The sequence below is a fragment of the Cucurbitaria berberidis genome, assembly GCF_010015615.1.
Source record: "Cucurbitaria berberidis CBS 394.84 unplaced genomic scaffold K460scaffold_3, whole genome shotgun sequence".
Lineage (NCBI taxonomy): Eukaryota > Fungi > Ascomycota > Dothideomycetes > Pleosporales > Cucurbitariaceae > Cucurbitaria > Cucurbitaria berberidis.
The window spans coordinates 4,939,307-4,953,872 of record NW_024468937.1 but is presented as its reverse complement, the minus strand read 5'-3'; the positions used below and the strand labels follow the sequence as shown (position 1 = coordinate 4,953,872).

At 51.9% G+C, this 14,566-nt stretch overlaps 3 protein-coding genes across 3 annotated transcripts; 1 reads left to right on the top strand and 2 right to left on the bottom strand.

Moving 5' to 3' along the window:
* The first annotated feature begins 439 nt into the window (after positions 1-439).
* On the top strand, positions 440-2,940 carry K460DRAFT_123218 (FYVE-domain-containing protein). The gene is made up of 3 exons (XM_040926635.1): positions 440-1,250; positions 1,342-2,443; positions 2,520-2,940. Exons 1-3 carry the CDS (start codon positions 577-579, stop codon positions 2,586-2,588), a joined length of 1,845 nt encoding a protein of 614 aa, XP_040788891.1. The 5' UTR covers positions 440-576; the 3' UTR covers positions 2,589-2,940.
* A 4,032-nt stretch (positions 2,941-6,972) lies between these two features.
* On the bottom strand, positions 6,973-10,156 carry K460DRAFT_356017 (uncharacterized protein; the record flags this gene model as incomplete). The annotated part of the gene is made up of 5 exons (XM_040931919.1): positions 6,973-8,480; positions 8,525-9,088; positions 9,137-9,566; positions 9,614-9,952; positions 10,031-10,156. 5 exons carry the CDS (start codon positions 10,154-10,156, stop codon positions 6,973-6,975), a joined length of 2,967 nt encoding a protein of 988 aa, XP_040788890.1.
* A 1,118-nt stretch (positions 10,157-11,274) lies between these two features.
* Positions 11,275-14,471, bottom strand: K460DRAFT_281704 (RNB-domain-containing protein; the record flags this gene model as incomplete). The annotated part of the gene is made up of 2 exons (XM_040928513.1): positions 11,275-14,259; positions 14,310-14,471. The coding sequence occupies 2 exons, from the start codon at positions 14,469-14,471 to the stop codon at positions 11,275-11,277; spliced, it is 3,147 nt and encodes a 1,048-aa protein (XP_040788889.1).
* Between the last annotated feature and the right edge of the window lie 95 nt (positions 14,472-14,566).

Genomic DNA, 14,566 nt, shown 5'->3' with positions numbered 1-14,566 from the left:
TGCTGGAAGTGGTCTGATGCGAGAGGTCTGTGAGGATGCAGCATTGCACTAAATAAGTAGGATTGCAGCTGGAGACAGAGTGGGGCCGTGCGCTTGTTTGGCACGATAAGCTCGACTACGCTATCCACGCCTGAGGCTCGTCTTGACCCTCCTCCAAGCCGAGTTCCGCCTATTCCAGGGCCTGGGGGTGAACTTTTGTGCACATTGTCCTGCTTTTTGAGTTCGTTCTTCATCCGCACAGCCTTGTAATTAGTTTCTGGGATTATAATCTACGCCGCACGGAGATCGGTCCTCCCCGACCGCAGACCACGCGGGACCCACGCACCCCGGCTTCGCTCACTCACGCTTCGCTCTTGACAGGTGAGAGTAGATGAAGCATGGTTCTCGGGAGCTGTGCTAATACAAAGCGCAGGATTCCTTTTTGCTGCATTACTAAACGTTGCACGAGCGCTTCAGAAGCAGGACGAGGTGGCGAGCGACATGTCGCCGTGAGCGTCCGGCCTCTATATCAACATAGCCACTACCCTCCATCAGCGCTGTCCCCACCCCGACGGCCTCTACAAAGACCACTCCCAGATGCCTCCCAACACCAGCCTTGACCCGCGGCAGAGCAGACGCTATACACACAACCGCTCGGTCCTGGAGACACAACGCAGCGGAGGGAACGACAGCACAGAAGGAGGCAGCGAGGCTATCCCCCAGAGCTTCCCAGCAAGACACTCTTCACGCGGCGCTGTAGCATCACACTTCCAGGCATACGGCGGAGAAACATGGATAGACTTTCTGCGGGAATCCGGTACCGACCAAACTGTCCACCGCCAACCGCCCAGTAATAACAGCAACAATAACCCCGCAACCACCTCGGACCAGCGCCCCCAGCCCTCAACTTCACGACAGACACTGCCCAACCGCACTCTCCCACGCACCGACTCTTCGTCGTCCCGCAGCTCCGACCGCAAGAGGCGCTTGACTACGGCGGAGTCGCCCATGAGACGGCCCTCGAGTATCAGGATGCATTCCAGTAATGCGGGCAACACCAGCTCGGATCCCATCGTGCTGGACGCATCACCAGCTCCTTCACGCGCGCTACCCCAGCCACCGCTGCCGTCAGTTCCTCCACAGGCGAATACTGAGTCCGTGAGGAGGCAGAGTGATCTTGTCTTGCCGTCCTGGCAGCCCGACGCTGAGGTCTCGCAGTGTCCGGTGTGCGGGAGGTATTTTACGTTCCTATTCAGGAAGCATCATTGCAGGTATGTGCTCTTTTAAATCCCCCACGGCAAGCTCGTCGTGTTCCATGCGTGACGCTTGTAGAAGAATCCAGAGCTAACATTGCGTGAACAGAAAATGTGGACGCGTCGTGTGCTCGTCCTGCTCACCGCATCGCATCACAATTCCACGCCAGTTCATCGTCCACCCGCCAGCGGACAACACATCGAGCGTCATCGACTTGACGTGTGACGACGATGGGACCACCATGTCTTCGTTCGGCCCGTTCCGCAACCCAGCGCTAGGCGGAGGCGAGGAAGTCCGCGTCTGCAACCCTTGTGTTCCCGATCCAAACTTCAATCCCCCGCCCCAGTATAACCCGCCAGCTTCTTCTCGCTATCCCGCAACGTTTTCAGCATCTTCATCATCGTCGTATGTTCCGCCTTTTCCGCCGCCGCAACCACGTCAACACCGATCTTCTTCGAATGCGCACGATGCATCTCAAACTATTGGCCATGGACAAACGCAACGCCCACGTGACCTGTTCAGCAGCAATAGCGAGAACAGGAGAGTGAATTATCCGGGTGGCTCAAATGCTGGAGAACGTAGGCTGCCACCGCTGCCCAATTCCAGCGCCATCCAAGCATCACGCGGATATGGTGCTGACGACTCTATCCCACGCTCGCTTGCCAGCTCCATCCCCAATAACGCCCCACTCCCTCCGATCCCCAACTCCGCTTCCGTAACCAGAACCAGCATGTTTCCACGGTCCTTGTATACCCCCATACCCGCGCCTCCACTCCTACCTCAGCAGCCCCAACCGCAACCGTCTCGCCCACGGCGCCAAATCGCAGAGGAAGACGAGTGTCCCATCTGCGGCGATGAGCTCCCGCAAAAAGGTCACGGTAACGACGAATCAGCTCGCACACAGCACATTGAAGAATGCATCGCTCTGCACTCTGCGTCTCCCGCTCCAGCAGCAACTCTTACCCGAGTTGCATCCGCTAGCTTGCCGAGCCAGCGTACCCGCGGTATGAGCAGCGCAGGCGGCAACGGCGAGGGCGCGAGTAACCAGAACCGCATGAGCCATGCGGCCCGCGGCATGTTTCCGTACATTGCGACGGAGAAGGATTGCATGGATGACGAGGGGAGGGAGGCCGAGTGCATTATCTGCCTTGAGGATTTCGAGGCGGGGGATAGGATGGCTAGGCTGGTTTGTTGGTGCAAGTTCCATGAGGTATGTTTGCGACTTTTTTCGTTTTGCTTGTTTCTACTGTGATTTGAGAAGGAGAGGCTAATCAGTGTTCATATAGAAATGCATCAAGGAGTGGTGGGTCAAGAAGGGGAGGGGCGCGTGTCCTACCCATCAGCTTCAGGAGTAGAGTGGTGAGATGCTGTGGGGAGTTTGGAGAGGACGTTGCAGATGCGCAGCATCTTGTCAGCGAAAGCGTTTTGGTCCCCATATTTAGGCATGGACAGCACGGGACGGGCAGGCAGGCAGGCAAATGGCGTTTTTTTATCATGGCATATACCCCCTTACTATCCTTTCTTGCTATTTTCTTTCCATTCTTTCCATACCTTAAACACTCTCATGGCATCTCCTCTAGGCATATTGATGAAAATAGGCTGCATGGCATTTCACTCCTTTCTGTCTCTGTCTGTCTCTCCCTCTCCCCTCTCAGAAAACTATATATATAAGCACGCGCGTAACGTTGAGTCGCATGGTTTTTGGCGAGTGGTGAGTGGTGAGATAGTGTGTTATGGTATGGTAATTGCTTAGTTTGGCATAGTTGGTAGTAGTAGTTTAAATCGAAGTTGGTTAAGTATATTGCCTGCCTTGAGATGTTCTCACCTTGACGTGTTTTTGAATTGGATTGGTTTGAATTGGTTCACATTGAATTGAGATACTTGGTGGGATATTGGTGCGTGCGGGTGTGCGTGTGCGTGGGATGGCTTAGAGTAGGCGTGTTGCCTTATCATGACGGTGTATTACTGATAAGGAAGGAGGAGAGGAGGAGGTAAGAGGGTGTTGTTCAAGTTTTCTATAGGGAATAGAGCGAAGAAATGTGGATGTTAGTATGTTTTATTATAACATTTCTAGAGGGAGAAAGAAAAGAACACAACTAGGACAGGACAGAACGGGATAGCACGATATCGCAGAAGAGAACACATGTAGACAGGGAAATCGTCTCGTTTCTTGCGTCTTGGATACGCATAGCAGCAACGGGGCGGTAGTAGTATAGTAGCAGTGGCTAAGTAGTAGCGGGTAGTGCAAGCGCTCGAGGAATCTATAGAATAGTGCGAAGACGTTTAGTTCAATCTCATCGCGGCTGTGTACTCTCTAACTTGATCTTTCTGGCCCTTCTCCTGATAAATTCGTCGTGTTCGCGCACTGTTAGTCTGGGAACTACAGGTAAAGGTCTGCTTGCTGTCGTCACGTTTCTTTAATGGGTGCGGTGTCAAGGGATCTACGGCTTTTCGTTCGCGAGTACTACAGAGGGGATAAGGTATGGGTCAAAGAGTGAGGAGTGATAAACGGGCTGGCGGGCGTGCACTGTGTTATACTGTGAGGTACCGCGAGAAGAGTTTTGGGTTCTTTTTATATGTGTTCTCTTCTAAGGGGGAAATCGTTGAGCTCTTGTTTTGTACTGTGCGGAAGTGTGACTTCAAAAATAATCTGACTACCTACCTGTGATAGGAAAACGAGCCCAGGAATGATTAGGAGAAAGATTATTATATCAAAACAGAGTAGCATAGCTCTGTATATATACTGAGCTCGCATAATTGTTCCTCTAGCTCTGTTAGCTGCTTTCTTCGGGAGATTGTATTAGACCTCCTGGCATAGGGGCGCTGAGCTTCTGCCACACTACCTTTAAAGAAGTTTAAAGAAGGCACTGATTGAGTACTACTTTTAGCCTATGTACACAAGTTGTTTCCTTCAGGTGTAGCAACATTGTACAACGAAGCAACTAGCTGTCTGGGATAACTACTTAAATACTCGCTTCCAGATACGCCTTGACCTCTTTACTTTCATAATATTTTAAGTATACTATGTTGGTTCTATGTTTAAATGCTGTATTTAAGATAGGAGACTGGGTCCTGATTTGTAAGTCATAGCGGTTGTGGCTCGACACACTAGAACCCGCGAGTGGCATCAATATGTACAAAGATTAGATGATTTACGAGTTAAACGTACGATTGCGATTAAGCACAGTCTTAGGTCTCGCTCCAAGAGTTAAAGACTTCAAGTCGTAAGAGAAATTACTAAATATATTCATTTTGCGGTAGCTACAATGAAGTGCTTAAATTGTCGCACTCGTGAAGGCTAGAACCTCACATTAGCTAGTGCACATTGATCTTGGACCAGTCTAGACCGAACTATCATTTCATCTTCCCCTACTTTTAGGCTCCTGTTATTCAAATAATCTTAACTGCAATGGCATTCAGCCCCGCACCTACTCGCTCCCCTATAAGTCTTTCCGTCATCACATGCCTATCTTAACGCACACTATCTTTCAGCCCCGCTTCTCCCACCCGCTCCCCTTGCAGGATCTCTGTACGCCCCCAGCCATGCACGCTGAAATACCTTGGTTTTGCCATTCAGGTTGAATACAATACCGCGGCTCCACACCAAGCGCTTGTTCTTCCCATGGTGGTATATTTATCCTCCACTCCCAAGGCCACGCTATAAGGTAACTCCCGGAAGTAACCACAGGGATCCTAGTCGGCGACGACACTATTGCAAACTTGATGAGGAAGTGGATGCTTGTGGAGGTGCTAAAGGAACGCTATCTCGCCTTCCAGGTCTCATACCGAACCGATCGGTGTCGGTAGAAGGCGCTGCGGTAAGGGTTAGCTGCGTGTGTAGACTGCAACTATCGGGCCGTAATCGTGTCAACATAAATATGCCAGTTCAGCTTGGCGTCGTGTGACTTCCTTGCGTCCGATCTAGATCAACTACACCAGCCTATGCATGCGCATCTATCATCCACTCAGAATCCCATCTCAAATACGAGCGAGCCTTGGCATTCATTTCGAAAGTTTCGACTGTCAATGCGATGACGATGATTTCCCGAGCCGACGTCAGAATACATGGTAGGTCGGCTCGGTTTTCCCGATGCGGAACTTCCTAGGCTGAGAAGTACTTGCAACGGCGATCGGCTCTTGCAAGTCTAGGCTCGAGATGCTCAAAAAGAAATGTTGGGGCTACGTAGTAATACCAAAAATAGTGCCTACAACCCTTCTGCGAGCAGGCTGCGCTTGGCATCGCGTCCAGAGATCGCATGGGGATGGGGTCCTAACTACTGTAGGCCAACTGTTCCCGGACCCACTTCCGTAACCGAGCGTAGGCTTACTTGTGACTTTCAATGATGTCGTGTGTTCCCTTTACGAGATGAAATCTAGAACGAAAAAGAAAAAAAATGTCAATGTCGTCGTTGTCATGTTCTGGGGCACTCTCGTATTGTGATTACTATTCAGCGTTGATCTTGAGAGACCGTCACCTACCAGGACCTCACGGGAAGCTCGCCTGTTGATCACGGCCCGATGGCGGTAGCGAAAGTTTGTTGCTTGCGTTGAGGGAAGATTAGCCTCAAGATTGGAAGCGATAGCCCGAGAACTTGGAATAGAACCGTCGGCCACGTGGTGTCTCAACACGTGGTAATACAGTCCCAAAACCATGGGCTAAGCGTGTCGAAGCATCGCGAAGCATCGTGTCCCCTATCCAGCATACAACATTTTAAACCGAACAACTTGTCAAGCTTCCAGAAAACGACCTTGACCGGCCAGACGCAGGATCGAGGACCCGGATAAATGAGCTTGCCGGTCGGTCGCCGAAACTGCCAAGATGCAGCGTGTAAAAGAAGAATGTGGAGAGTCCGCAGCTGTGTGGAAGCCAGGGATGCGGTACCCTGTAACACTTAACCACCCGCTAACACCACACTTTCCTTTTCCTTTTCGATCGCGATCCAGACCCTCGTGGCCGAACGCCCTGATCGCCCCGGGCCATGGGAACGGGTCCTGGTTTGACTGCGGGCTGATGTAGCCATGCATACAAGGGCGTATAACGTTCAGCGACTCGCTAGGGAACAAGGGGCCATAGCGTCGTTTCAGAAAGCAATTCACACACAACGGCGGTAAAGATGGATCGCGAAGGAGACACGGGCTCCGGAAACAATGATGATGATGATGATGATGATGATGATGTGCTCTCTGCGTTGCTTCGAAACCCCACATCTCCGGCCCCCTCTCCCCCCACGTGTAGGTGATCATCGACGTAAAGGCGATCTTTAACCCATGGCAGCGCGTGGAACAGCGAGGCTGTGACGCTGATCTTCTTTTCCCAGCCACCACTGAAACGTGAATACTCGCGGGGAAGGACCTAGTTATTGCCGGCCCGCTTTACGCACGGGGAACGGAATTCCAAAAAATCAAGTTGGCCGATCAGATAGCATTGGCTAAATGGGAAATAGGTCGACGGGTAGTGGTTGCTTTAGCTGCTGCTGCCTCCTGACGTTAGCCGCCCCGAACAGGCAGGAGAGCGCGGTTGCGGATACATGCAGTCGCGCAGTATTTTGCCACAATTTCTCGGACCCCCCATCAGAATGCTAGCGAGGTCGGGATGTGGAGCTCAAATTTTATTTACACCAAAATGTGTGTGAGCTATGGAAAATGATATTAATCCCAGGTATCAAGCAAAGGGGCCTCCCTTGTAACAAAAATAACAAAAACGAAAGGATGTTGCCGGCCAGCTTCCTGCCAATTCACCTAGCCCCGGGAACTACCGACGTATCTCTGCCACTCATCCAAGTCCATTTGCTCCGCCATCGTCGTAGGCGTTGCATTCGAAAATTGCGATGTAAAAGGAAAAACTAACTGCTGGGGCTGTTGTTGCACCATGCCGTGCAATGCACCAGGAGACACCGGCGAGAAGTTCATCGATGAGCCTGCTATGCTAGACATGGGAGCCGCGGGTCGGGCTGCAAACGGGGGGTGAACGCTAGGGTTAACGATATTCGTAGTCGGAATAGCTTCGAGAAATGCATGTAAGGAGGCAGGTTCTGATCCTGCCATTGTTGCTGAGATGGCTGCGCTCAGGGGTGTACCTGGCAATCGAGTTGCCGCTGGACTGTCTGCACTGCTCGGATCTGGAGACGTCAGGGGCAAATTGCCATGTTGTTGGATGGTGCTCGATGCGCTCGGGATCGCTTCGTATCCCCAGCCGCTGCTGCTTGAGGTGCCTGTTGCTGACGCCGATTCATATTCTCGTGCGTGTGGCAAGTGAGGCGGATGGAATTGTTGATAGCCTTGAGGCGGCTGCCGCTCACGACGGCCTCTCGTGGCAGTCGCTTGTGCATCATGATGCTGTTGCTGCATCGACGCTGCGAGGGTTGCAGGGGATGTCGGAGCTGTGTAGGGTTGTGGCTTAGAATCCTCTTCTGACAGGGTCGCGTAGCGCATGGGTGCTGAACGCGTGGTCGTCGATCTCCGCATACCCTGCATAACCTCCGGGGATCGAAAACGGTAGACATCATCTTCTGCCTTTAGTCCGCTCATTTGCCTAGCTTCGGCCTGTGATTGCTGTTCCTGCTCTTTCATAATATTGCTCGTACCCCCTGGGATGGCCCATGCGATTGGAGCCCAATCTTCTTGGACGAAAGCCTGCAGACCGGGATCCTCCAACAGCAAAAGTCCAGTGTTACCCATCACCGTATTCACATGTCCCGAGCCATGCGTTGCTTCACTTGGGCCGGCTGTCTCCATCCCGACGCGGACCCCCTGTTGCCCCCCTGTACTGGATGCGGACTGGACGACTCGATGCAGCTCTTGCAGGCCCCAACTGATTCTATCCACAGCCAGAGCTGCAAGCTTATGCACATGATTGTCTTCTAGCTCCTTGAATACAGCAAATGCTCTTTCCACTTTCATAGCGCCCGCAGTGATCTTTGTGTTCTCTATGGCGTCAAGTAGAAGGATCATGCAGGAATTGAACGCCTGTTGGCCGATAGTCCAATCGATCAGCGCCGCTGGCACTCTGTGATAGAAGAAAACAAAGGCGCTAAGGATATCCTCCGATGAGGAGAGCACAAGGGGGCGACCTCGAAGTGAGGCTTTTGATGACGTAGGCGTTGATGGATACGACGAAGGCGTCCGATTGATGGGTCGAAATGACGAGGCGGTATTTCTTGAGTATGGCGACTGTGCGTGTACGGTATTCCTGTCGATCCTCTGTCGATTAAGGAGAATGAGATAGGTATGTGTTTTACAATAGTAGACTATGATTGTCAACTCGTGTGACATGAAGAATCGAGCAACTCACCAGCAGACATGGCACTAAGCGGCCAATCAGGAATAGCAGTGTCAGGCCGACACCACGATTCGTCAAACTGTAATGTCTCGGGCATCGTATCAAGCAGTCCTCGAAGAGCTTCCGTAAAATCGTCGATTTTCTGAAGCGTCAACCGATCACTGCTTAAGATCTGTCTGGTCAAAATCGTGAAGTGGTTTACAAACTCGCCGAACCGCAACATGGCGGTGTCAGTCGTCAGTTCCTGAGGCCATGGACAGTCTCCAATCCCACTAATCCCAAGCGGCCGACCGAGGGTCATCGAATACTGTTCGTCCATGTGTAACATCCACCACCAGAGCGTTTGTCGGATAGAGCATTCCCGCTGTGTCGGAGGAGCAGGATCGAGGTATTTTGGGTGTCGATGAAGGCCGATTGAATGGGCTAATCGAATGGTAGTACCAAAGAGGGTCCACGCCTCCAGGAATCGGCCACTGTTGGTCAAGTAGGGTCCGATCATGATGAGTGTTTGAATTCCTAACAGAGTTGGTTTGTGCATGAAAGATGCAAGTCGTAGGGCTTGCATTGCGGCCGCAACTAGACAATACGTCAGATCAGAGTTGCTGGTATGATTGAGAATCTCACTATAAACGTCGCCTCTCCTCATTTCTGCATCCATGACTTCGCCATTCCATTGCTCGCCGGATTTGTCCCACACCGAATGCTGGGCGCCTAACGCTATTGCGGCGAAGAGCAAAGCTAGCATATCGGGATACATCTGGGCGTTCTTTCTTTCTTCAGAGAGGAAGCGCTCGACTTCGCTTCTCGTTATCTCGACAGGCACATGGGGGAAAGAGCATATGTTTACTCTTTTTTCAAAGAAGCTCAGGTATTCCAGAAGTTCTTCTTTCGGTGGAAGGACACTCAAGAGCTCTGGAATACATTCCTCTGGAGTGGCCTTGAATATAGTCGCAAAAGGGTGAGGTGGCGGGTTTCGCGGCGCATACATATCGAGTCCGCGAGGCATGAGATGTGACAGAGAAGCTGATGCTGGGTTGAGATTTACAGAAGCAAACTTGCGTCGCATTAGTCCAAACAATGATGGAGAAAGATGTTGCTCACATCTGTGACTACGCTGGCAAGTCCAGGTGAGCCAAAATATATGCTATCCTGCCATTCGGAACCTTGAAAGCGCTTCTGCTTTGCAGCACGTCTTTTTTTCGACGAGGCTGATCTTTCACCGTGCTGGGATTCTGGAGTCGCCGCTGGGTCTGAGTCGTCATCCTCAATAGGAATCTGGCTGGCGCGCAGTCGCTCTTTAAGACGAAGATTCTCCGCACGAAGCTTGCGAAGCTCGTAAGATTGTTGTATTGGAGCATAATCACCCCCTTCTGCGACGAAATGGCACTCCTTGGGCGCACCACGAGCACAGCATGCGGAGCAGGGTTTTGTACGATCACACTATGTATTGTCTGAGCCTAGCTTCTACGCTCATAGTGCACACTGGCACGATTCATGGAATTTCGACTGGACACTTACCTTTACCTTTCGCTCGCGGCACTTGGTACATGAGAGAAGTTGTCGAGGTTGCTGCGGATGTTGCTTTCTCTTGTTGACTTCGGCTGAGCCGGGAGGTTGGTCGCTAGGTGTATAGAAGTCCGACATCGTAGCGTAGGAGTGTCCAGATGCTTCAGGTATCTGGGCCGTAGGCTGACCAGGGTTGGGCGCAAAAGGGCGACGTCAGTTGTCTGGTGGGTAGAGTGCAACTATTTGGAAATGCGCGAGAGTCATGTAAAAGGTAAAATAGCAATGTCAAATGATGCATGTAATCGAATGGCAATGGTCTCGACCTAGCCCAGCTGAGTTTATCTACCATGTAGCGACGCCGCAAAAGACGTTTCATCTAGTCCAGCGCCCGTGATTAGTAAATGCGTATGCGAAGCCTCATTTCTAGCAGTAAGAAAGCAATTGGAAGTGAAAAGGAGGCGGTCGAAGTTGATTGTTGGTCAGATATGTTGGACCCACACCGAGATTTGGACTGCCGGATGGGTCGTGCTGCATTGTGCGTGGGCTAGCCCCCTTGTACGAGAATATCGCCAAGCAGACAAAGGGAGTGCCGGAATAATACTGATCCTGGATACTGTACATAGATCTGGTGCACTTACCACGGGCCGATCCTCTGGATTCTCGCCCTAGCCATGCGCATGTCCCTCCCCGGCAAACCGGATCGGCTGCCGTCCTTTCGTCTCTAGCACCAACCGCGCGACGCGTATTTAGAGCAAGACAATGACACCCTTGCTGGATCGAGCTCCGTGGTTAGTGCATCTATGGCTTGCAAGTGGCTTACATGGGCGCCTGTTGATGTGCCTTGCTGATCTAGTCGATTTTCCGTCACGCCTCGCCGCTCGAGAAACCAGTCTTTCCGTGCCGCACATCTCGTTCTACGATTAGACTGTCTTTACGGCACCGCAACGTTATTTGGAATCGAGTGTAGTGTCGTCAATGATCCGCATAAGTCCGTGCATTCGTCCCGCGCCGTCGCACGAAACGCCTCGTTCCGCCATAGTGGGAATCCGATCGTTCGTCGCACTGCAAGTTCTGGTGTGGAGTGGCCTAAACATCGCAGCTAACGCCATTACCTTTCATGACTCGGCATGCAGGATCCACGGCAAAACTGTTTGTGTACGAACCACATTTCAGCGCATGTTTGTCCAAACCGCACTTAACCGCACTTAACACCCGTAAGAAGAGGCCAGTCTTGACGGGCCGATGGCCTCGGCTGTTTATGGAAAGCTAGCTTCCCGGCTGACAAGGCGAACAGGCTTTACGTAAACGTCTCCATCAAACACATCAAAGCTGTCTAGTTTTACCTCCCACTGGTCGCCGACCTGGCCGGCTTCGTGATCTATCATTTTGGCTCGAAGTCCATACTCAGGAAGATAACCTGACACGGTTGTCCGAACCCCAACATCAGGTACAGTACGGACCCAAAACATGAAAATATCTGGAAGCGGAGCCTCTTTGTAGTGAAAGGCACGCATCATAGCCATGACTGTCCAGAAACGCGTCGAAGCCCGGTGGGTCTCGGAGATGATCCGTTCTCTGGGTGAGAGCGTAACTATCGATTCTTGCATTTGACGTTGGGAGAAGGGAAGAACACCCCGAGAGGCGTTCGTGGGATTAGTTGCATTGAACTTCTTGCCAGACCGTGCCTCGTGTCGTATGGCGCCTTCTATTTGCCAATGGGCTATCATGTCGCTGAAACGACGAAGCGGGCTGGTGACTTTGACATAGCCAGACACGCCTATAATCTTGTGTGGCAGGGGCTCAGAATGTGCGATAGCTCTACTTAACGACCCGGTATAGAGTATGGCGAGCTTGAGGGGGGGCTCTTCCTGTTTCTCCCAGTAGGACATGACTGATTGCTTGATTTTCTCCGAGGACAAGCTATCGCCAGTGGGTGGTTCAACTGTACCTCTGTACATGACGGGTATATGCCGCTCAGTGCACCATGATGCCGCTGTTTGGCCAGCAAGTATCATCATTTCTTCGACAATGTTCTTCGGGCTCATACTGTATTGTATTAAGCCGGTAGAGATAGTGTTGGTGAGTTCAATGATAGGGTCTCCTTGAACTAGGCGTGCTCGGTCGATGGAGGGCGGATCCCAAGTCAATCCGGCCTTGCTAGGATTCTCAAAAACGCGTACGTTAGGCGATACATTAGCAAAACGGATGGCTCCGGCTGCTTTACGCATCTCCCAGAGGGCTTTTGCCGCAGAGTAAAGGTCATTTAGATCTTCAAGCTGATTGGGCGAGAGGTTTGGTAACGGGCGGTCTTTACCCTCAACTGGAATCTCGCCACCAACAACAAGCTTTCGCGTCTCGGTAGTAAAGTTTTCGCCAAGAAGCGAAGATAGCTCGGAAGGGGTCAGACTGATAACCTTCCGAATGATGCCGTGCTGTATTTTCGTCTCTAGTACGCTGCCGTTACGATTGATCTTAGAGCTGAAGGTAATGACGGGTCGGTTGCGATCGAGACTGAAATAACCCTGAGTAGCCCAGGTAGGTAGCATAGGAAACGTTCTTTCTGGGGTATAGACAGTCTGAGTCATGTGTGCGGCGAGACCGGAAAGTGTGTGAGTCTTGTCGAAGAACGCAGTTGGATTTGCCACATGAACATGAATCCAAAACTCCGAATCTTGACCCTTCACCCGCTCGATCGATATACCATCATCAATCTCTTGCGCGCCTACGTCGTCGATGCAGTAAACCGTAGTCGAGCCCCAGTCGCGGCGTAGATCTGCCATGGAGTCCCGGAAATCTGGATTTCTTCGCGTGAGTTCGGCTTTGGTATTGAGAAGCTCCAGATTGCGGGAAAGGCGAACAGTAGGAAGCATTAGCTGTTCGTCGTAAATTGCACGGTTCTCGTAGGGCAAGAGCACGCCAATCTCCTGCAAAAATACGAAACCCATGGCACGTCTCATTTCATTCGCGACTTGTTTGAAGCCTGCAGGATTTTGCACGACACCTGCTCCATAGCAGTCCGTTGCTAGTATCAAGCTTGCGCAGGCAGCGTGGAGGCCACCCATGCCATTGAATTGGCCAGTGAGCACCCAGGCTTGGAGGAAGTTGATGATCTGTTTGTCGGTGCTAGTGAAGGGCTCTCCCCACACAACCTGTAATTTGGACGACCCATCTGTCGCCGTCAAGCGTGTTTTACTAGGTCCAAGATTGCCGCGATTAGGAGCGCGGTCTTTTCGGCTATTGGCGACCAGCCTGCGTGTTTTCTCAAGGAATTCTGCGACATAAGATGCTCCTTTAGTGCACTTGCGCACGGAGTGTAGGGATTTATTGGCAGATAGAGCAAGATGGTCATGGTACTCCCGGATCCACTCGTGAACTGTCTCAACGACTTGGACGTCATTCTTGGGTCGAATAGCAAAAACATTGGTCAGACGATGGCTACGAATGTCGGAACGAAAGCGGAACTCGTTATGATTCAGGGCTTTCCGGACAGCTAAGAGAGAGGCCGGAGACGGGACCCAGGCTGGATCATCGCGGCCTAGCAACGTCTTTGTGATCTGAGTCAAGGTCATCATACGTGTGCGGGCAGGATCGGCAAGGACGGCATATGCAGTATCGAGAACGGACGCATTTTTGCGGTATATCCTCTCAGCATCTTCTGTCATACGTTGGAGAGTAGCTTGGACGGGGGCGGCAATGTCGATGGGAACATGGACTTCGCCTTTGGGATTGGCTGTGACTGGGTCCGTAGGCAAGAAGGGAACAAGAGGCTGCAGGAGCGAGGGGTCGAAGCAGCCAGTGATGGCGAAGGCTACTTTTGCTAGGATAGAGTGGGACCATCTACCATTGACGGAGAAGAACTGGCTGATGTTGTTGATCTGTTGAACGAAGACAGCAAGAACGGGTTCTCGGCCAGGCTGCGAAAGCTCCACCACATCGCCAGGTCTCAAGAAGAGGCCAATGGTTATCAGTTCTTCGCCCTCGTCTCCTTCGCCGCCATCCCACTCGTTCGTCTCGCTGTCCTCATCCGCCTTGTATCCCGACGACAGCTTGGAAATACCATTTTGCATGTCGCCACATGCTGGATGGTTCTGGAATGCAGACAAGATCTCTTCTGTCGGGCTACTAAACTGCTGCTGCCACTGCACAAGGTGCTGGCGAATGGGCAGGTGTTGCGGGTGAGGAATGAGCTCGGGGTTGGAGGATTGAGAGGTCGGGGCTGGTGTAGAAGCCAGTTGAGAGCGCTGGGTTTGGTCAATGGTGAGATCAATTGGCACTGTGGGAGGGTATATACAATTGCAGCGGCGTGTAGCGTCCGCTGTGGCACTCGTGGAGCTTTTCGCGAAGAAAGTGCAATACGAGAATGTATTTGACGAGTCTTATGGCGCTGGCTCAGGAGTCGCCATTCGCATCGCAGGCAAACGTCGCCTGTGGCCCACAGCGAGCGGGGATACATGGCAGATTGAAGTGAATAGTGAGGTCAATGGCCGCATCCCAAAAGGTGCAGCAGAGGAAGTCGCGGTCTTTGATATGGTCCGTGCACAGACGCTA